At 39.2% G+C, this 23,305-nt stretch overlaps 1 protein-coding gene and 1 long non-coding RNA gene across 3 annotated transcripts in view; one reads left to right on the forward strand and one right to left on the reverse strand.

The window, feature by feature from the left end:
* The window catches only part of LOC139825608 (uncharacterized), a 30,109-nt gene that overhangs the window by 4,893 nt on the left and 1,911 nt on the right, over window positions 1-23,305 (reverse strand). The window lies entirely within an intron of this gene.
* On the forward strand, window positions 1,283-5,437 carry YEATS4 (YEATS domain containing 4). The gene is made up of 7 exons (XM_065829309.2): window positions 1,283-1,445; window positions 1,602-1,721; window positions 2,317-2,383; window positions 2,485-2,579; window positions 3,150-3,242; window positions 3,320-3,407; window positions 4,828-5,437. The coding sequence occupies exons 1-7, from the start codon at window positions 1,395-1,397 to the stop codon at window positions 4,995-4,997; spliced, it is 684 nt and encodes a 227-aa protein (XP_065685381.1). The 5' UTR covers window positions 1,283-1,394; the 3' UTR covers window positions 4,998-5,437.

The raw sequence follows: 23,305 nt of genomic DNA on the forward strand, positions 1-23,305 counted from the left end.
AAGACAATGGTATGAAGCTTACTAAAGGTGATATCCCGTATATTCCAAAGATGTACAAAGATTTCTGGACCGGTCAGCCCACAAACTGAATATTTTGAAGCTTGGAGTGGCTGTGCAACTTTTAGCATGCTTGCAACCTTCCTTCCCCCCCTCCTTTTTTTATTTTAGTAGTCTTTTCCCTCCCACCCTACCCTCCTTGCGACCGCTCTGTTTGTGCAGGATGCTTCATTTAACCAGGCACTGTGTGTGTCCATGGGAATGGTGCGCAATGAGACCGGTGAACACCAGCATATGCTAGTTGAGGGTGTGTTTTAAGGCTACTAAGTAAAAATATGAAAAGAAGAAAAAGAATCGACATAATTCCCTGCTTCTCTTTTTTTTAAGCACTGCTGAGCTCACAGCAGCACCATGACCGGCACGCAGAGACCTGTCAGCCGTGGACATGGCGTGAGCGTGGCGGGTTTTTCTGTTTCAAAAAGACTAAACCATGTTTGTAAAACACAGCCAAGAGAGGGAGCATCATTTAAAGTTAACCAGGCTTAGAAAGGTCACGTATTTCAGAGGGGTCCTTTACATATCCATTTCAATTTGGAGGATGCGAGGAAGACAAGGAATTATTGGAGAGAGTCTAGCAGAGGGCTACAAAGATGATGAGGGGTCTGGAGCAATTTTCTTATGAGGAGAGACTGAGAGAGCTGGGTCTGTTCAGCCTGGAGAAGAGAAGTCTGAGAGGGGATCTCATCAATGTTTATAAATATCTCAAGAGTGGGTATCAAGAGGATGGGACCAGACTCCTTTCAGTGGTGCCCAACAACAGGGTGAGGAGCAACGGGCACAGACTGAAGCACAGGAGGTTCTATCTGAATATGAGGAGAAAATTCTTTACTTTGAGGGTGCCAGAGCCCTGAAACAGGCTGCCCAGAGAGGCTGTGGAGTCTCCTCTGGAGACATTCAAAAGCCCCCTGGACACATTCTTGTGCGATCTGGTCTGGGTGACTCTGCTTCAGCAGGTGGGTTGGACTGGATGATCTCCAGAGGTCCCTTCCAACCCCAACCACTCTATGATTTTGTGAAGAGCGGTGACCAAACCGTGGAGAGGTGAGACAGCGAGGCTGGCCAGGAGCGCCTCACACCGTCTGCCAGTCAGTCAGTCAGTCAGTCAGTCAGTCAGTCAGTCAGTCAGTCAGTCAGTCAGTCAGCCGGCCCAGCCCGGCCCAGCCCCGCCCCGCCCCGCCCCGCCGTTCCCGCCCCGCCGTGACGCGGGCGCCGCCGGAAGCCGCAGGGGATGGCGGTCGCGGAGCGGCGGTGGCGGCGGGGCCGGGCTAGGCGGCCGTGGCGCGGGAGTTGAGCGCGGTCGGCGCGGCTGCGGGCGGCGCCCCCCCTGCCGGGGCAATATGTTCAAGAGAATGGCTGAGTTCGGGCCTGACTCCGGGGGCAGGGTGAAGGTGCGGGCCCGGCCCGGCGCGGGGGATGGAGGAGCGATGGCTGCGGCGGGGAACGGGCCTCGCTCCGCGGGGCACCGGCTTCGTTCGGGCTACAAGGAGCAGCGCGGCAAACGCCTTTCAAAACATGTCGTTGGTTTTCTTTTCTCTTTTTTTAAGGGCGTTACCATAGTGAAGCCGATCGTGTATGGAAACGTCGCCCGGTATTTTGGGAAGAAAAGAGAGGAGGACGGTCACACGCACCAGTGGACGGTTTACGTGAAGCCCTACAGGAACGAGGTGCGCGGGGAGCGGCGGCGCCTTGTCCTTGCTGTATCTTACGTCTTTAAACTAAAAGATGGGAGATTCAGGCCAGACATGAGGAGAAAATATTTTACACCGAGGATGGTGAAACACTGGCACGTTTCCCAGAGAGGTGGTAGATGCCCCATCCTTGGAGATGTTCAAGGCCAGGCTGGACCTGAGCAACCTGATCCAGTTGAAGATGTCCCTGCTCATTGCAGGGGGGGTGGACTGGATGAGCTTTGGGGTGTGAGGAGAGGGCAGGAGGGTGCTAGGGCATAAGGGGAATGCACACACAGGCTGGGGGGGGCATCCAAAAAAGAGTAAGAGAAGGAAGATGCTTTTCCACTTATGCTTGTGGAGTCATCTTTCCACGCCAGGGGAGAACTGGAGAGCATTCATGAGGACAGAATACTGACAGACCTGTGTGCCTGTACTAATCACTGGATTTACTGTCTTGCTTTCCTACTCAAAAAATCAGAAGAAATACTGTATTTACGTCAGAAGAAGTGATAGGCACGTAGGATGGATGAATAAACAGTAGTTTGCTGTGTTGTCTAAATAATCAGAAATCATGGCATTTCTATTTCAGGATATGTCTGCCTATGTCAAAAAAATTCAATTCAAGTTGCATGAAAGCTACGGTAATCCTTTACGAGGTGGGTTTTACATTTGGGCATTTGTTCCTGGAAACGGAATTTTGATTAGTTCCGATGAGGAGTTATCACCTGTTTTAACACTTCTGTGTTTCCCACTGCAGTTGTTACCAAACCGCCCTATGAAATCACCGAAACAGGCTGGGGTGAATTCGAAATAATCATTAAGATATTTTTCATTGATCCAAATGAGAGACCTGTAAGTACACTGAACTTTTAACAACACTTAATTAATTATGGTGGCATCAAGCTGTGCCGTAGGATATTTCTGGTCAAAATAGATCCCATCAGCCATGGAAGTAATAAAGCCTGTTCATGTAGGAAATATATTTAATGGTTGGCCACGTTTTTCTGTTTCCGTGCTTTTCTACTGGTGTTCATGACGGCTTTTTCTGTGCTTGGCTTCTCTGATGTTTACTGGTAGGTGGCCGCATGTTGCACCTTACCTGGGCTGAGCACACACCAAGACTTCGTCTTCCTAGTTACAGGATTTTAGAATATTTTAATTGTCTTTTTTCAATGGTACTGTGCTAGCATCAGTGTCTTTCCTAAGAAAAACACAAAGTATCAAGAAGCCTTTGGATAGTTGGTGTGTTTAACTGTCAATACTAAATGTAAGTAATCCTGTTGAAGCTATATGACATTTAGTTTTGCATTCCTAAAAGATTTTAAATCTTACACAATTAATGTAAGAAAAAATACCACTTACTGATATGTAGAAGATATTTCCCTGCAGTCGTCAAGCTAATAAAATTTTGTCTTTTTATAGGTAACCTTGTATCACTTGCTGAAGCTTTTTCAGTCTGATACCAATGCTATCCTGGGAAAGAAAACTGTAGTTTCTGAATTCTATGATGAAATGGTATGTTAATTTTTAATGTAATCCTCACTTTATGTTTAAGAGTATTGTTGACACCATGTATTTTTCTCCTTCGTTAGATATTTCAAGACCCTACTGCAATGATGCAGCAGCTGTTGACAACATCTCGTCAGCTAACGCTAGGTGCTTATAAGCATGAAACAGAATGTAAGTTGAAAAGTAAAATATTTTCATTTTAGGAATAAAAAATAGTTTCTTTTGGTTTTAGTTGTGTGGGTTTTGGTGTTGTGTTTTGTTTGTTTTCTTTTTCTTCTTTTTTCTTCCCCTGGACTGTAATAGTACAGAGGATTTGGATGCTGCTCAAAAGTCGTATTTTTCCATCAAATTAGCTTTGACTTTTGCAAAGATGTTAATACTTATTTGAAAACTTCCAAGATTTTCAGGTCTGTATACCTGCTGAAGAAAACTATGAACAATTCAGTATTATGAGTGATGGCATGCAGTAAAATCAGATATAACAGAATAAATTTGTGATAGTTGGTTTCATCAGGATTTTAAGTGCAAGCAAAGATCCCACTTTAGCACTGAAATCCAGAGCAATTTGTACTGTGTTAGTCAAAGCAGCAACCCTTTTGAGATAGAGCAGTGTCTGAAAGCTCTTCCTATCTTTTTCCCTTCTAATTCTTTAGGTCATTTCCTAACAATTCTTCTTCAGTATATCTGAATATTCTTCATGTCCTTCCTATTTAATCTGTCTTTAAATATAAACTAGAATATTAAGGGAATGAAAGAAATGGAAATACATTGATTCATAAAGTACAATACATTTAGTGATGATGTATGTTCTGACCTTCTGAATTTCATCTCTTCCACTCTCAGAAAGTAAATGTAATATGTGTTAAACCCAGTTCCTGCCATGTTAGTTACAAACTCTGGTGCCGTTGCAGTCTGGCTCACCTGGCCTTTGGCTTATAGGCAGATTCCCCTAACAACAAGTATTTTTAGACAGTGAATACTTCAAACTAAGAGCAGTTATGTCTTTGAAGCTTTACAAAGTTATGTTCGTCATTTGCCTTATGTCTGTTTGGGTGTGCGGACTTGTATTTTCTACCTCAGCTTAGCCAGTCTTGAGGTGGATTTTTGGTATATTTCATGTTGTTACCGTTTATGTGTAGAAAATGTTTAATAATTTGAATAATAAAAAGGTCTTGTCCAAACGTAAACTTTTCTCACTTAAAATTTCTGGATGTTTCTCTTGAGCATAGATAAAAAACAAACAAACAAAACAACAACCCTAAAAATTTCTAAATATATTTCCTTAATATGTGCTACTGAAGCAGATAAAAAAAAAATCAGTGTTTTGTTTTGTTTTTTTTACACTGCCCACAACTCTATAACGTATGAGATATGAAGGGATATCTGTGGCCTCCTTAAATTTGTTGGCATTACCAGCTTTGCCCAAAAACTCGTGCATGAACAAATAATAAAAAAAATAATTAGGACATCTCAGTAAACCATATTTAGTGAATTATAACTCCGTCCACAAAACTGATGAACAGAATGGGGCCACAAAACAAACTTTCTTGCTTTCTCTTTTAATATTTATTTTTCTTTATCGCCACCACAGTTGCAGATCTTGAAGTAAAAACCAGGGAAAAGCTGGAAGCTGCCAAAAAGAAAACTAGTTTTGAAATTGCTGAACTGAAAGAAAGACTAAAAGCAAGTCGTGAAACCATCAACTGTTTAAAGAATGAAATCAGGAAACTTGAAGAGGATGATCAGTCTAAGGATATGTGACGAGCGTTGACTTGATAAAGAACCTTTCAGGATACTGAAAACAGAAGGACTTCAGTCCTGGAATTGTATTTGTCCTCTCGAGTACTGTAACTGAGACTAACATGAATTTCACTTGCAAGTGATTGAAGTACGTGGCAATTGACTTCATAAATGGAAGAAAAAAGAAAGGATGTATCCTAGTTTTATAGTTGAAATCTGTGGGTACTTAATCATTTATTTCAAGTAGAAGGGGTCTTGGAGACCGGACTACTTTTTTTTTTTTTGTTTAACTGCATTTGAATGGTATATAAAACCTTTGTATTAAGTCTTTTATTAGTTCCATGTGATTTTACAAAATGCCGATGTTTACTTTTTTTACTTATGTTGTTTTTTTTTTTCTACCGATTGTTTAGAGATGCATCTTTAAAGCTGAAAATAAAATATGCTATTTTTTATTTTAATATTCTTTGTCTCTGTCCAGTTCTGATCTTCAAGGACAATTGGAAATAGCATGCCCTGATTTAAGGTAGAGGTTGACATATAATTGTATGCAAGTTGCTTAAGTCTAGTTACAGTGATTTCTGCATGTCTGCCTGTGATCAGCACAATGAAATAACTTTCTGAAAACAGGATTTTAAGTAACTCATATATTTACAGACAAGAGTTGCTAGCATCACATCTGCTTTAACGTGCAAAGTTATGTGCAGAAGCAGGAAATTATCCTGGTCTTGTTTTGTAGAAGTTTGTTTAATAATTTTACTGTACTGTGTTTAACATTCTTAATTAACTAGCAAGTGTTCCCCCTGAAAAATCAGCAAATCAGTACATGATCTTTTGCCTGGGATGTTTTTTGGTAGAGGTGAAAGAGTGTAATAGAGATGGTGCTACTTCAGGTTTTGAAAAGGCCTGGCCTTTTCTACTGCTTCAAGATACTGTGTTGCGATAAACTTTGCCAGAGAAGCAAAAACCCCACATCCTTTCTCCCAGAGAAAACAATATTATCAGTGCTTTGGGAGGCTTTTACCGCAGCTTGGTAAAGATTTAGCACTGAAACAGTTTCAACACTCCAGATGCAGACTTAAGCTTTTCATCAAGAAAAATAACTGTTAAAACTTGGCGTGTTTAGTTTATGGTATTATATAAAAACATAGGTCGAATATACACATAAGTTGAGGAACAGCTTCTAGCACTGGTGTCCACACAGACTCTTCGTAGCACTGCAGACTATCCACATTTTTCTGGCTACTGAATTGGTTTGTTGATTGAGTAGCCAATTTCCTTTTAAGCAGTAGCCTAAGAAGAATATGCTAGGCAATTTCAGTATAGTGGAATTTGCCATTTTCAGAGGTCTCCAATGAAATAAAGACTTGCATGGGCCACAGTGTATTACATATTTTAAGGCCGAAAAAGCACTTTTCAGTGAAAACGTACAATTTTAATACAATTTGATTATACCTTATTATTCAAACTGTTTATTTGACTGCTTCCTTGTCTTTGATGACCATCAGCAGATTTTTAAGAACAAATGTAATAGTGTTAGCATGAAGTGACTCTTTCCATGTGTATTCTCTTAGCTTCTTGCAGATTTATTCCATTACGTGAGGAGGTTTTTAAGATCCGTTTGCATGCTGAGACAAAAATGGGAATGGAAACCAGAGTTTTGGGGATAACTAGTTGTATTCAACATTGTTATCTTCATATTTGACAGTTAAAATAATAGTAATGTAGATTAACTCAGAACATTAAATGGGTTCTGCAGGAGCCGTGACTAACAACAAAGTTGCTGCCACAGGCTTAAACAGACCGAAAAAGAATGGAGTGGTACCTTTTGAATGGAATGTTTTTGTAGGAACCTAAAGTATTATTTTTGTCTACATTTTAAATAACATCCAATAATCAGTGTAGTATTCAACTTTCTGGAAGCAATGATGCTGGCTCTACTGTTAGTAGCCATCAACATGCTAAACCACTGATGTAATTTTTGTTTGTGGTTAGTGGTTCTCCCCCCCGCCCCCAGCTTTTTCTTTTGACTTTGTGGACTGTGTTTTCTTCTGCTTCATGCTCTCTGTAATGATCGTACAAGAGTCATCGTGTTCCCCTGTCAATACTAAGGCAAGAAAATAGCGCTAACATCTGTGCTGAGCAGTTACTGTTGAGAGAAAACAGGAAGAATATCTTCTGCTCTACAAAGTTCCTTGTTCTGTTCTGTGTTTTCATTAGGAAATACTTTCTTCAGATGCTGAGAAAGCAACTGAGTCCTCTATTAATAATTAAATTCTGGAAGAAGTTCATGAGAATTAAACTGTTTAAGATTTTGGCTTGAGAATAAAATGTGGAAAAAAAGCAAACCAAACCAAAAAAAAACCATCTTCCCGCATTTCACAAGTAAACCTGTAGCTGCTTTCTCCATGAACAACTGCATGGTTCTCAGTTAACACGTTATGTTTGGACCTATGGGTCATTAAAAGAGTTGTTGACACAAGAACCTGACATAGCATGTTTACACTGTACATGTACAATACAGTGTTGACCTTCTAGTGCGTATCATTTCCAAAGTTATTAGAACTGAAATGGAGTCTGGTGCCCAGGGACACAGTTGCATTTGACCCCTATTGCCTTGAAGAAAAAGTGGCTACACTCTGCTTAATTTTTGGTAGCCCTACAAAGATGTGATGCCAGAAAAATAGTTACAGTTTCTCCGTGATTCCAGACAAATAGTTACAGCTTGTCTTTGCCAGGGGTGCTAACTTAAATGCTAGTTACTTATGTTGCTGAGACTGACTTTAGACTGTGGTCTCATCCTAAGTTATAATTGTGAAACACAGATGTATTTAAATTCACTTTGCAAAGGAGAGAAAAAGAAAATCCCTCATCGTGCTTAAGTACAGTTTGGTATCACTGAATCGCACAGTAATTTGTCCAATTGCCTACTCTGAACCTTTAGGCCCTACTTGAAGTAACCCTTAGGTAGGTAAAGATAAAACATGGTTTATCTCAGTTTATGTGTTTACTTGCATCAATTTTACCAACAAGGAATGTTTACTTCATAGAATCATAGAATCATTTTGGTTGGACGAGACCTTCAGGATCATTGAATCCAACCATAACCTAACTCTAGCACTAAACCATGTCCCTAAGAACCTCGTCTAAACGCCTTTTAAGCACCTCCTGGGATGGTAACTACACCACTTGCCTGGGCAGCCTGTTCCAATGCCTGATGACACTTTCCATGAAGAAATTTTTTCTATTATCCAAGCTAAACCTCCCCTGGCACAACTTGAGGCCGTTTCCTCTTGTCCTATCACTTCAGGCATCAAACACACAAAACTGGTAGTTACTGTCATTGCTGCTTCATAAAGACTTCAGGATTTTAAGTAGTTCAGCTGAAACGCATTAGTAGTCATCACAGTAATTTCAAACCCTGACTGCTTACTACCCAGTATTATTTATTGCTAGTCCTTTTTTTTACCTAGCTCCAGCTCATACAACTTCTTTGCCTCTGGTTTTGGCACACTGTAGTTTACAGTTAGGCTGTGAAGCTGTATAAGGTTGTGCCTGGAGGTTTCTCATCAAAACTGGGAGATGATGTAAATGGAAGATGTGTAAATACACTTAATTCAAAGATGTACTTGAGAGTTTTTGTGGTTAGTAGAGATGGGACTCAAAGGAATATTAAGTCACCCTGTTCCTTTACTTTCTAGACAGATGCTGGTAGTAATACTAACCTAAAGACACTTTTGGTGCTTATCCATTTAATCCACATTAAATACATCAGTGTCTGCTTGCTTCTTAAGGGGAATCCAGATTTAAGAACATTTCAGGCTGTTTTCACACACAAGGTTGTTTTCCGAACACCAGGTGGCAGGTATGTCCAAAATATTCTCCAGTCTCAACAGCATTTTTATTACTGGGCTTTTGGCAGATCTGTGATATCTTCAGTTGATCTTATTTGCTTTGAGACTTGATCATCTGATTGGACAATTTGTATTTGTTTCTATACAGATGATCAAATTATCTCGTGTGTCATGAAACTGTTCAGCAGCCTTGTGAGCAAATTGAATGTACTGTGCCAGGAAGAAAAAAAAAAGTGTGAATGCTTGTTTGCAATTTTTGTTCATTTGGCAAGGGAAGCAGCTTTCAAATACAAATCTCTGGGGTCTCTGGGGTTGTTTTTAGTGTTGTGGGATTTGGTTTTTTTTTGGTTTGTTTGTATTTTCCCAGAAATGAACAAAACATAACTTGAGTATTCCACTGAACTGCATCCTTTGCTTGCACTCAATTGCAGGTGCAAAATGGTGGGATTTTCTACAAGTACCTACTTTTAAAAACTTAATAGAATTAATAAGCTTCTTTGACTACTTACAGCTTAATAAATACTATGAATGAACCTCTGTCTTCCAAGTATATAAAAACTTTTGATTTTCCTGAATAAAGTAGGGAAGAACAGCCTAAGTCCAGTAAGGGGAAGAAGAGAGAATGTGGATGGTAAAAAAAGAATAGCAACAATGAGAAATTATTGTTATTTATGCATCACAATATACTTGGTTTGGATTTATTTTAACATTCACTTATGATACATTTTTACTATTTCTGTTTTAAAATGTTTTAAGTTAGAACATGAAATCATGTAGTTTCTAGTGAAACAGTCTTGCAAAAAGCTAATACACATGCAAAATTAAAATTCATATTTCAATTTTCATAGGAAAAATCTCTTGAAGGACTAGTGATTAGGCCAGAAAAAGAACTTGCTAGCATTGGAACATGCACTATTTGTCCTGCTTCCTCCCTGATAATTACTATACTTTTCAAAGTGTTAATGCATTAAATGAGTGGCTGGCACTTTTTATTGCCACTGTTGTGGAGAATTCTGTACTTCAGGACAGAAACAAATTTCATCTGATCTGCCGGCTTCTGCTTTGTGAATACTTTCACCTGAAGTGATCAATAGTAGTTTTTCTTCACCAGCTACTTCTACGACATCTGGCAAGTCTCACATTTTTTTCACACTCTACAATTCAGCTTTATTTCAAATTTAACTTCTGATCTAGAATGTTATTAAAATGCACGTGTTTTAATTAAACGTACTTCTAAACTTCTCAGTGAAACATTCCAGTATCTTTATTCATAGGATCAGGAAATAAGACATATAGTTAGAAAGGTCTCCTGAATTGATCAGGCAAAAGTGCAGCTCAGTTACATGACTCCAAACAAAAGATTTGAAAACCTTTCACAGTTAAATCAGAGGCTCCAACCTTGCAACTTTAAGCATGAGCACACTGGGTAAATACAGGTATTAAGAGTTGTCAAAACCAACAAGGTTTATGTCTCCATACGTGTAACAAGGGTGACAGCTTTTGGACTTAAAATCTGGAGAATTAATACCGCTGCAGCACTCTGCTGTTCCACGTGCTGAGGCTGTTCAGTGTAGCAGGGCCAGCACGTGGCTCCTTCTTCCTGTCTGTTTATCAAAGCAAAAATTAATCAAGGTCATTTTTGTTTTCATTCCAAACCTGATTAGGGTGATAACTGTCCCACCTAAAGCTCCATTCAGGTCCTAAACCACCTGAACTCTGAGTAAGCAATATGGAGAATCTTGGAAAGTCAGGTTTGAGGGGCTTGTGGTAAACTTTGGTGTTATTTCCTGGTTTCTGTATGGAAGTCTATGTAGTAGTTAAAGCATTTACCCCATGAACTAAATATACCTGAGGAAGACTGAATTTGCATCTCACAGTTTTAGAAGTTCTCAACCATGAGGACATGAGATCTCTCCCCATCGCTGCTGGTCACAGTGAGTTTGTAGACAGACAGTTCTGCAAGACTTCTCCAGGACTGGGCAGGGAACAGGCGAAGGAAAACCATCACCTCGCTTAGTGGTCAGGGCATTGGAGAAAACTAATTGAGCACTTTTGAGCTGAATAAAGCCACCATCTCAGAAAAGGGTAAATGAACATATTGAAATTACATGGAATTGATTTTCTGTTGCCTTCAGAAATTACACACCTTTTTAGTGACCATAGAAGAAATACATATATTGGACAAATAGGAACCGATTTTTTTCTTTCTTGCTACAGGTTAAGCACATTTACATGGTGAGGAAAGACACAGGATAGGCACTTAAACTAGACAGGCTGGACTCTACCATGTTCCTATGTAATGTTTGGAAATGATCCAAGCATTTGCTGCTTTGCAAAGCTTTGTGTTTGCTTTGAATCTTCCTTTTTCAGTCCTTATCAGCAACAGCCAGGAACTGCAGTGTTAAATGAACACGAGCATTGCCTTGGATCGTGACAGAACGTTGTGGGCAATGTCAGAGGGTGAAAGTGATTTGGTATGAACTCAGCTGCCAGGCCTGCAAGTCAGCATGTGGCTGCTCCTCTCGGGTACTAGTTCATTTTAACATGGAAAAGCAGTGAAACTTTTCATGGTTTCGTTGCCTGAAAAGTGAAATTTAATTAAAGTTTGTTCATAGTCTAACGGTACTGTGTGGTACTAAATGCTAGCAAGTGCCCTGCCTCTGCATTTGGAGCTGGAAATGCATAGTACTTCAGTAAATAAACCTTCAGTCCTCATAAAGCCAGTGGGTTTCAATCAGACCTCTGGTGAATGAAGGTTATAGATCAGTAAATGAAGAAGCCACATTTTCATACTAGAAAGGCCACTTGAGAAAAGGGCTACTTTAGTAATGTTTTATATTTCCTGATAGTTAGGCTTCCCAGCATTCCTTTGTAACTATTAATCTAAGGCTTTTGGAAGTCTGATAGATACCTGTGCATATATTTAAACAAAGTATGTTTTTCAGTTTATCACCTAGCCGTTGCTACTGTATGCCCTCTTGTTGATTTTGCAGTAAAATAATTTTCTTGTACTGTATTTTGTACATTTGCTATTTTTAAGTTCCTTCTCCTCAGTTTTGTGCTACAGCTCCTTTGCCACTCAACAAGGAGCACTAAAGAGAAATTATCTATAAGACAAAAAGCTGTTTTGATTCAAGAGCTTTATTTGACACTGACGCTGTCGGGTGCTCGCTTCAGACCTTTACCTAAATCTAGAGATAGTTTGCGTGACAACTCTGAATACACTTTGTAATTGTCTAACAGCTGTCCCCATGTTGAACTTGGTTAGCGGCCATCATATCTGTGTTATCTCTCTGTGGTCTTGTGTAGAAATATCCCCCAAAAACCAGAATCCTGTTGCTGAACATCTTTCGTAGTGTCCTTGACACAAAAAAAGTTTGCTGATCTATAGTATTTTAACAATTGTAACATTTTGTAAACTGGCTCTAATGCTAAATCATTGATGCACTGCGTCAGACACTTGTTTCATTTCAGCTTCAGTTGAAGTTTCTGCCTAAAAAAATCCCACCACCAATCGACTCAGTTACTTGGGTGCCTTCTGATCTCTTTACTGCTCCGTAGTCATATCTGTTTTTCGAGGATTGTGGTTTACTCCACTTGGAGTAGAACTGCATCCAACTAACTTCAGTAAAGATACTTTGTAATTGTGAAGCAGAACTGGATTTGAAATAACATTCACATGATCAAAGATCTTAAGAAGCTTTTGTAGTAATTGGAGAATAACAACTACATAAAATGTGTTTGCTTCTCATATTTAAATTAAGCATAAAGATAAAATGCATGTGAGGCTTATTAAATGAACATACAGATACTGCGTCTGATAAGATCAAAGCAATTGAGTGGGATTTTAATTTAGGCATTTGACTGACTTTGTCTGAAAAAAAAATGTTTTTGAAGTAATGCTGGCCTTATTCCATAATATCTGAGAGGTTCACTCAGTTGTGGATTGCTCCACTGGGCTATTCCCTCTGCTGCTGATATATTATTATTTATATCATATCCTGAGAATACTGTACATGCAAAATGCACGGGCAAAGCTCCAGGCCTGAAGGCCTTTAATGTAAATGGGCAGTATAGGATGGGTGGTATAATAAACTGCAGTTCTTTACTTGAACTGTAAACAATGTCTTTCAGCTCTAAAATTATACCCTTAATTCCCTTTGAACTGAAGAAGCATTCAGTACAGTTCTCATCCCATGGCAATATAATTCAGTGTGACTATAGTGGATAAGTGAAGCGACTGCTGTCTATGGGTTTCACCATCTTTAACAAAACAGGCTTCTTTTAAAAAACCTGGAAGTCACTTACATGATTTTTTTTCTTATGGTTTTAAAAAAGGAGATGGAAATAAGACTCGAGCCAAAATTATCTGAAAATCTCCTGTTTGTACAAAAATGGCTTTGATTTGAGGGTTGGAGTGGGCATGCAGTTGTTTGGTACAGAACTAAGTAGCCTTGGGAAGAAAACTTAAGAACAAAACCTCTAAGTGTCTTCTTTACTTTGACAAAATAAGCCTCTATCTGCAATTGTGAATGCAGAACAACAAAAAAAAAGGACAAATACTTCAGGCTGCTTCACAGAGGTTTCCACTGACAAGTGAGTCTTAAATAAGACCAGGATACGCAGCCTGCCCTGAGCTCTAACACAAAAGGCAACTATTTGAATATCTCAGGAAAGGCCAAGGTTATGACAGAGAGAGAAGGAAAAAAGCATCAAAGATCGCCTATGGTCCACAGTTACCAGTTTGGTTCTTCTGTCACAATGAAGCTCTCTTCTGTGAGGGGGTCAAAGCTTTTTTAGCAGTGGAATTAACTTCCACAAGACTCATAAACTTCAAATTTTCTCACTTTTTCTTGAAGATCTATTTTTTTTTTGGAGTTGTTTAATATAAGCACGAGCTATTTTTTAAATGCTTCATTACAGCACAAAAGCCGTTCTGTCATCTTTCTCTCCTCCTGCTAAAAGGCGTACGGAATAACACGGTTGGGACAAATATCTGTCTACAGTAGCATTAGCTCATCCCACCTGAACCAAACTGTGTTGAGAAAAATTCCATGAGCAGGACTTCTTTGGTCTCCATCCTTCAGACTTTCCCTATATGTGTTTCTGCATGAGAGAATGATGTTGGTATACATTTTGATTCTGTCCTCGATTTGGCTTTAAAAATATGCTACTACACCTAATTGAAGGAAATACAATTATTTCTGCTTAAAATAATTAATGCTTAAAATACCATTAAATTAACAAGTCTGCTTTTATTTCCTTTGTTTCAAGCAATTATGTAGTTTGCTTCTACTAGCTTTATGTGTGAATTTAGGCAGTCCAAAATAAGGCACTGCAAAAGCAGCTTTATATTGCATTACCAATATTTCCGCTTTATCATACTTCATCTTTTCTTCTTCCATGCCTCTTTGAAGGGAACATGCCCAAAGTCTTTTCATAGACCATTATGTTGGCTATATCAGCTCTAATTCTGAAAGTTATTTTGCAAGGGCTGGAGTGGTTCCTCACCTTGGATGGCCTGTTACCCTCATTCAGTGGTTTCTGCCCACATGGTGAGAAGGCTTTTGCTTTCCTGAAGAAGCCCACTCCTCATATACTGGGGAGAAATAAAACCCCCTGGATTTTATGTTTTTCTTCTCTTGAAATGTTAGGCTGTGACCAGTAGTTCAGCAGTGGCTTCATAAGCTGAGCCTTCCCCCCAAGCAGGGGAGAGACCCTTCAAGACAAGGGTAGGTGATACCTTTCGCAGTCCTCCAAGTTTCATTTGTCTGTATAAATCACGATGCTCCGTTATCCATTCACTTCTAGATGTGATTCTGGAGTATGTGGCACAAAGGCACATGCATGAAGGAGAGTGAAGCCTGCTGTAACAGTGTTCAGAACTGTTGATCTTGCACTTTCTCTGACCACTGCTTTCACTAACAAATTATGATTAAGAGGCAGAAAAGGAGAGTAATCTTGCCAGTGGGAGCTTGTGTTCCCTGTGCAGATTTACTGCTGAGCAGGCAGAGCTGTTTTGGAAGACAGAAAGAGAGTGTGTTTCACTGTTTGTCAATGTGACAATCTGACTTCTTTAGAAAAGCTTTTATGTCTTGCATAAAGTAATACTTCTACCTCAGAGAAACTGCACAAGGTCACTGTGGGTCCAATTTACCTCACTATTTACATCAAAGTCAATTTGAAGGAATGTATTTTATCTTTTCTACTCCAGCTAGGAAAAACCATGGATGAAAACAAATACAATTATATCTAATATTGCTAAGTCAGATGTATCACTTCTATGGGGAAAAAACGTAGGCTGCAACTTTAAATGTTCCTTTAAATGTTCTTCCTGGGCACACCAAAAGTTAATTTTCTTGAAAACGTTAGGGTATTTCTCTCATTGCACAGGACACAGTAACTTGAGTGTTAGAGGAGAGAGTTTCAGAAAGGCAGATACATAACTCTGGTATGTAATGTAGATTATGGCCAGACTTTCTGCTACTGAAGTGCTTTATCTGACTGGAAACTGTAGCAGGACACACTGTAAGGATGCAGGCCGAAGGAAAAAGTGGTGTTATTTTTTGACACCTTCTCTCTAGTAGTCACTGTTCGTAACTTACAATATATACTGTGAAAAGACCAAGAAAACCATTGATTGATTTAAATCTGTCTTAATTTTTTTACCAAAGGCAAAAACTCCACACACTGGTGCCTAATCATACTTTGCATCATGTACAAGCATGCAGTTTTCCATACAAATTCCATTAGGTGTTTAATCTGCTATTGCAAAAATACTCATTTGCATACAATCACACCCTGCTGTGGTTTTAAATGTTTTCTGAGAATACATTTTGAGCCTATTATCTTAACCTCACTGCCTTTCTACCCACATATAGACTAACAGACATGCAAACCCTTTAATTTTTATTCAGGCCTAACTGCAATTAAGTTGAAGTGCATTTGTTCTTTAAAACTATAAGACTCAGCTTATTCCTTAAGTATTGTTGGTGAAAACACTGTCATTCAGCTGCTGAGCTGTAGCAGAGTCTGCATCTTACAAATGAAATTTCTTTCTACAGGAGGTAACAGTTATGGGCAGTTTTGGGTAATTTTTATAGCCTGAAATGTTCGCTTGTGCCATGCATGCCAGCTGTTGAACAGAAGCACTCAGTGACAAACAGCACTATCTTTATTTCAAAAATTTTAACCCAAATACCAAGAAGCACTGACCCTAGTTAGAGAAATCAAGGTGAAGAAGAACATCTTTTTACTGGCTTTCCTGTGGGAGACACATTTCATCCAGATGCAGAGAACACAAGCTTATGCAATCACATTGTGTGACATGGCAGCACATGCTATGCCAGGTGTACTCTTCCCTGTCATTCAGCATCTGACAAAGTAATTATTTATCATTTGTGTAAAGAAGACATCAGAAGACCAAAACGTCTAAGCATGGACAACTGTGCCATTTACTGACTCCTGCTATTGCCGTACCCTGACTAACAGCTCCTTTCTTGATGCATTTTTATGAAGTATTTTAACGACTACTATCAAGCAACAAGACAGAAAGTACCACAGCTGACATTTGATGACAAATGCAAAGTGTTTTGTCTCCACTATGTTCTTGCACTGAGTTTTAATATGTAATAGTTAATGCTGATCAAATCCACCATATGGAATAATGTATGCTTTGGGTACAAGCACATGGTAACAACGTACCTGAAGAAGACAGAACCATGCCTCTGCAAGTCACCTGGGACCACCTACTGCTCAAAGTGTGACCACTTAGAGCAGATTGCTCAGGACCATGTCTAGTCAAGCTCTGAGTATCTCCCAGGAAGGAGGTTACACAACTTCTCTGGGCAACTTGTTCCAATCTTTGACTGTGTCCACGGTAAATATAAACAAACAAACAAATAGATCTCCGTATCTAAGCAGAATTTCCTGTATTTCAACTTTTGTCCATTCCCTCTCAGTCTCTCTGAGCACAATCTGACTTCATCTTCCATACAAACAACAGCAGTAAGTTCTTCTCTTAGTCCCCTGCTTAAAGCTGAACAATCTCAGTTCTCTCTACAATCTCAGTTCTCTCTCTCTATTGTCTTCTACAATATACCACTTTTCAGTCTCCTGACCACCTTGGTGTCTCTCTCCAGTACGAGCTGCACAATGGTCATATCGCGTGGGACTACACAGGTATCCCGAACTTGCTTCTGATCCTAATGACCAAGACTGATCAGTCAGGAAGAGAGTATAAAGAACAGGTCGGGTATAACACCATCCTTCTAGATATATAATCAGAGTTTTCAGTAAATCATTGGTTGGCGAAAACCTGAACCAAAGGTTACTGTATTCCATTCCATTTACTAGCTGCCAATGCACTGCATCCCTCTTGAATTTAATCCCTTTTTGAAAGTAATGGTAGCTTTAGCTTCCACATTTTTGGAAGCAGTGAGCTCCATACTATAGTTCTGCAGCATCTGAAAAATATACTACCTTTTGGTTGTTTTAAACCTGCTGTCCATGATTTCCCCTATGTGCCACCTACTAGAAAAAGTGAGTGAGAGCTCCCTACCTTCTTTTCACAAGCCACCATTCTATATAATTCAATCATCTTCACTTAGTCACACAGACATTGTCACTTTTGTCTTTTTCAAACAGAAAAGTCCAAGTGTTGATAGTCATGCTTTAAACAGAAACCATTCTCTATGTTTTTTTATTCTTTTCTACCTTTACCTTCTTTCTGACCTGGGAAACCAGAGCTTCGTACTGTTCTCTAGATGTGGCCATACCACTGATCTACACAAAGATGTCACGATTTTTTCTGCTTCATTCTGTCTTCCTTTTCTAATAATTCCAGGTATTTTTGACTTGGAGCTGGAAATGAAGTTTCCAAAGAATTACCTATAGAGACTCTAAAGACTCCTTCTACAGCAATAATAGCAGATGTAGAACATACCACTAGGTGCATAAAATTAAGATGGGTCTTGCTGTATGCATTACTTCACATTTATCGAGACTAAATTTCAACTTCTAGTTTAACATCCATGCTGTGCAGCAGAATAACAGCCTTTGGAACTCCTTGCTGTCAGCTTCATTCTCCACTACTGTAAAGCATTTTGCACCAGCAGCAAAACGTGCTGGTTCCTTTCTCACTCTCTTTCCATGACAATTTCTGAGTATGCTAACTAGTGCAGGTCCCAGCATGAATCCCTGTAGGAGTCCAATCGTAACTCTCCCGCAGCGTAAAATATGACTATTTATTGCTACCTCATTAACCCTTCTCTTTCAGCTAGTTACTAATTCACAAAGCAGGCTTCCTAACCTATGACAGCTAATGTTCTTTAGCAGCAGTAGTAAGGAACTGTGCCAAAAGCTCTTTTGAAATCACTACAATGAACGTACCACTCTGGTTTATCAGTTTGTTGATTTCATAAAAGAACTTCATAACTATGACAAAGCTTCTCTACAAAAACTCGTGTTGATTTTTCCATAGTCTGACGTATTTGTCTGTATGCTGAAGCCTCACCCCAGCTCTCTGTCACTGATTTGCTTGTGTGACCTGAGACAAATCTTGGTGACTAAACCAGTAAGAGGACTCAGATGCTGAAAACAAACAGTTATGATCCTTGAATTCAAAATGACGGTCTTCAAAATTCTCATCCAGTTGCTTTCCAGCTATGGAGGTGCTTACGTTCCATAAATTCTTATTTCAGTGAGGTTCCCAAAATGTCTCTGATTGCTTTAGCATATACGTCCTAGCAAGCTAAATCTACTCCTAAAGGTTCGGCCCAGACAGTCACAACTAAACAATTTCAGTAGCTAAGATGACAGTCTGCCCAGGGAGGTTGTGGAGTCTTCTTGTCTGAAGACACACTTGGACATTCCTGTGCAACCTCATCTAGGTGTTCCTGCTCTGGCAGAGGGATTGGACTAGATGATTTTTTGAGGTCCCTTCCAACCCTTAACATTCTGTGATTCTGTGATGAGGGAAGCTGTAATAACCACATTATCGTTAGAGCACAACCTGAGTGAAGGAAAATATTAATCGTTATGTTCACAAACAGAGGATGAAACCAAACCCAGGTCCCCCACAAGCAGAGTTTTGGGGTTTCTAATTACTGAACTATAGGAAAAGGACAGAGTGGTTTCTCCTACCCCTTAAATGTTCACATTCTGTAATAAAGGGGCCCCCTCAGGCATCTAACATGAAATAGTTTACTGAAGTAAATTCCAAGTAGAGCAAGCAGCTCCTTCCAACTGAATTTTGAGGGTGCTGAGAGACACAATTGTACGTTTTGCAGCTGTACTTGCCTGCATGCTCTGCCTCTGCATCGAAACACCTCCCATGTACCTGTGTGGGCAAAATGGACTATTGGTCAGTGTCCTGGTTATGAACTTGGCAGTGTGGACCTAACTTAACATTCCTGAATAAGCGCTGTAGAGGATGAGGCGAAGGCGCATAGTCCATCTAGCAATTTTTCAACAGCAGTTGTAATACCTGCTTATGGGACACAACAGACAAACCCAGCATCTTACAAGATTCTGCAGCACTCAGGCCTGGTCACTGTGACTTCAGTCACATAGATGTCATTGGCCTTCCACAGTGAAAAGCTGAGCCAGGTTCTTGTTCATAGTGGATCCAACATCAGCCTAATTATTCCTCTACTTGCTTCTGCCATGTACTGTATAGGAAACATGGACAGAGAACTAGTTGCAATTGATTTCACCCAGCAGCAAGGTTCTTCAATGTTAGCTGCCACAAATTTGAGCACGGCAGCACCAAGACCCTCCATGGACCTAATCCATGCTCTCTTCTAAGTAAAATGAAACTATATTTCTTCTCTCGTACAGAAAACACAGCAATAATTCCACTAACGCTAATGAAGTATCAACTAACATAATGATAAGTGCCTGAAGGACACCTAAGTTGTTATTCACTGAATGAATAAATAAATAAGGCAGAGGGCACTTGTTGCATGCAGAGATTTAAAATAACCAGCTGTTTTCTCTTGTGAGAAGCACCTCTTCTGTGTCTGAATAAGGAAGGGGAAAAACAGAAAAATGGTCTATGTTACATTACTTAAATTTATCATACTTTGTGCCCACAACAGAGTAAAAATTACAATTGCACAAGTTGCCTAATTTTTAAAAGTCTGACATTGTGACAAAGCTCTTTGAACACTGTTTTGTACACAGTCAAGTGTGTAGTTTTGAGGCACTGAAACTCTGAAATACAGAAGGGTGAAGTAAGAATGTAGCAGCAATCTTCACTTGGAATTTCCTTGCTTTGTCAGTGGAAGTCTGATCTTGAATGTTGTTGCAACACACTGTAGCTTTTTTTTGCATTTAGTTAAATTTACAAACCACCTGGTTATCACAGGCTAGTTGGAAAAAGACATGTACATTCTACCATCAATACATTGATGCTCTTCCTGGCAAACAGCCTGCAAGAAGTTACAGGAACTGCAGCCTTTGTTAGGGGAATGAAAACAGCTCAATTTGGTTAAGCAGAACATTCATTTGTGAGGAGAAATGAATTTGTATTTATATTTTGGAGGCCCAAAAGGCAGCTTCACTTGCAATGATGTTTTTCAGGCTTTCAATACTCAAAGGGTAAGGGACCAAATACCTAGTATCTCAGGGAGTAAATACATAGTATCTCAGCCAGCAAGCTCAGCCTAAAATCAGGTCAGAGAAAACAACTAAGTTTCAATTTATGTTCTTGCAGCTCATTGTATTATCTTTAAAAGTCTATCAACCCTCACAGTGAGAAGTATCCGCTTCTTCACAGTATGTTACTTAGAGCTCATGTATCCTTTAACCATATCAGTGGTATATTTGTTCAAGAACAAAACATCGGAGGAAAACAAATTATAATACAGTCACCTGAGGAATTCCTGAATGACCAGTTCTGGTCCACTTTTCCCTGGATATCACAGGAATGAGAGCAGAAGATTTTTCATATTCCAGGAGTCATTTCAGGAAAAGTTTCACTATGTGAATTCAAATGTCCATCTGCAAAATGCCTTTATTCACTATTGGATTGAAATTTCTATTTTAATATTTACCTGAAATGTTGACAACTTAAATAATTTTGACAGCATCCAATGACGTAGTGAACTAGTAGTTTAAATTATTGACTCAATCTTGTACTTCCTTCTGAAAAAAGAAAAGCCTACTAACTTTACAGGGGAGGTGTTCTTTCTTAAGAAATGCAGGATCAGGCCATAAGCGGCTGCTATATAGCCCTTACTATATGCGAGGGCTTTGTTCAATTGTGAAAACAAAAACTTCTTGATTTGATATACAAAGGGTCATTCCACTTAGCATGCCACATGAGGAGGCAGAATGCGATGTGATTGGCATTACTCTGTTCAGCTAGCATACTAAAAGCAACTCTCTCTCTTTGTAAATCTGTTTTCTAGCTCCTGAAATGTTGTTATAGACTGAATGTGTTTGTTTTGTTTTGTTTTGTTTTTTAATAAATTTTGTTACAGTGTCAAACGGATTTTGGAAAGGGGAGGTCAGGACAAAATCACACTCTAGGTAGCCTCTTGCAGCAGGGAAAGAGAGCAAGCTTCTGTACCACATTTCAATCAGAAACATGCTTTCACTGCTGAGTCATAAACCCTGAAAGACAGTATTTATAACAGAGCCCTCACCTATAGCTGGGTTTGGTGGTGCCTATAGCAATATCAAAGGCCTTCTTTATCACAAAACAAAATGACTGCAAAGTTCTATCATTTGTCACGAGGCTATTGCTATTTACTCTCTTATGTTTACTTCAAGAGTAGAATTTATAGTTGAAACATTAAGGATCTGAATCAGTATCTATCTCCAAAAACACATCCAGGCTCCCTGCTGAGGGATACACATTTATACTGATCACAAAAGACTTCCCTGCTGTGAAGACAAAATATACATGAAATGGGATAGGTTCCAAACTTCTGGAAAAAAAGAAATGTAACTCCTTCTGTGCAAACCCTTGAGAAGTTTGTTGCCATTAATCTCTGAACAATGTATGAAAGGAAACTGCAGAAACACAACACAGAATCTGGCATTGTATTCCCCAAGAGTCCCCTCTTTGTCAGACCAAGGCATTAGGAAAGAATACAAGATAAACAGAGAAGCGCTTTCCTAATCAGATAAACCTGCTGTAATTATAAAATGTTGGATATGACTGGACTGCTCTCTTGCTTACAGAATTGAATACTGCCTAAATCAATGTAGATCACAGGCATAAGCACTTGATCTGTAGAGTTCAAATTTTATAATAAAACCCACCACAAAATGTTGTTCCCATCTTGTAAAAATCCAGGAAATGGAACAAGAGGGGTCTACGAATCCATACTGAAATACATTAAGACAGTGAAATGAGAACTTCTGGAAATACAAGCTACAGTTTATCTGACACAGTTCAATCTTATTTCCTCTTCGAAAACTATTTCCAAAATACTTATTTGACCTTCTAATTTTTAAACAGAAAGGAGGTGTTAATATGGAAATTTTCATTTGTTGTGAAAGTTTCTTTATTAATAAAGGAGTTAATTCCAAACAGTAATTGGGCAGAACAGTTACGAATCGCAGATTGGTAAAATATATGATTACTTTTGTTCCAAGCAATTAGCACACCTAGTAGCCACTCTGTGAGACCATATAAGAAACGCCCAAGCAAACAAGTCGAAATGTTTAGCTACTAAAATAATAATTTTACAAATTTTAGCTATGGGTTAACCACTTATGGAAAAGCTTTAAAGGTGGCAGCAGCATCCAATCTTTAAGGAGAACACGAATTATAGTAAAACAACAGAGGAGGTCTCTGACTTCAAAGTTGATCTAAAGAAAGTTTGGGAAGATGTAACAGAAATGAAGATGCCATCAAAGGACTTAAAGCAATGTAAGTTTGTAATTTGCAGAAGTCTGCAAGCAGCTATGTGATCTTTGAAAGACTAGTAATTGATAGAGCAGCTGAGCAGAGCTGCAATAATCTCAGTGCGGGATGACAGAAATGATTGTAGCTATGACCAGCAACCAATATGCCATGGATCCAAAACATCTATGAAGTGAAAAAGAGAAGGAACAACGTGACCAGTCAGAAATTCCCAGCAGGAATGAGACACAGCAAGGTCCTAAGAAGCCAGAAAACCACATGAAGAAAGATACAAAGCAGCCACTGATCACCACAGACTTCTAGTATCTAAATGCAGAATTGGTCTGGCAGTAAATCTGGGTGAGCTGGGTAAAATAACACTTAGGTAAATGCTGAATATGACCAGTTTGACAAGCGTGCTGGATTGGTCAAGACGGGGTTAATTTCTACACTGAAGAGATCTGGGTATTCTATACCATATAAGGTCAAGCTAATTTATAAAAGGACAAATCAGGGGGTTGGTATATGTGTCTATGTATTTAAGGTGGTAGTAATTAGTTGAAGCGTGTGGGTACATGTAAGACCCGAGCATGACATAAATGGTACAGAATAAGGGG

This window comes from Patagioenas fasciata, chromosome 1 (assembly GCF_037038585.1).
Source record: "Patagioenas fasciata isolate bPatFas1 chromosome 1, bPatFas1.hap1, whole genome shotgun sequence".
Taxonomy (NCBI): Eukaryota; Metazoa; Chordata; class Aves; order Columbiformes; family Columbidae; genus Patagioenas; species Patagioenas fasciata.

What these genes read in the sequence shown, in the direction of transcription:
- YEATS4 (XM_065829309.2), top strand. Translation starts at nt 1,395, where the DNA reads ATGTTCAAGAGAATGGCTGAGTTCGGGCCTGACTCCGGGGGCAGGGTG. An exon ending in ACTCCGGGGGCAGGGTGAAG is followed by an intron (nt 1,446 to 1,601) that starts GTGCGGGCCCGG and finishes TCTTTTTTTAAG; the next exon opens with GGCGTTACCATAGTGAAGCC. An exon ending in TTATAAGCATGAAACAGAAT is followed by an intron (nt 3,408 to 4,827) that starts GTAAGTTGAAAA and finishes TCGCCACCACAG; the next exon opens with TTGCAGATCTTGAAGTAAAA.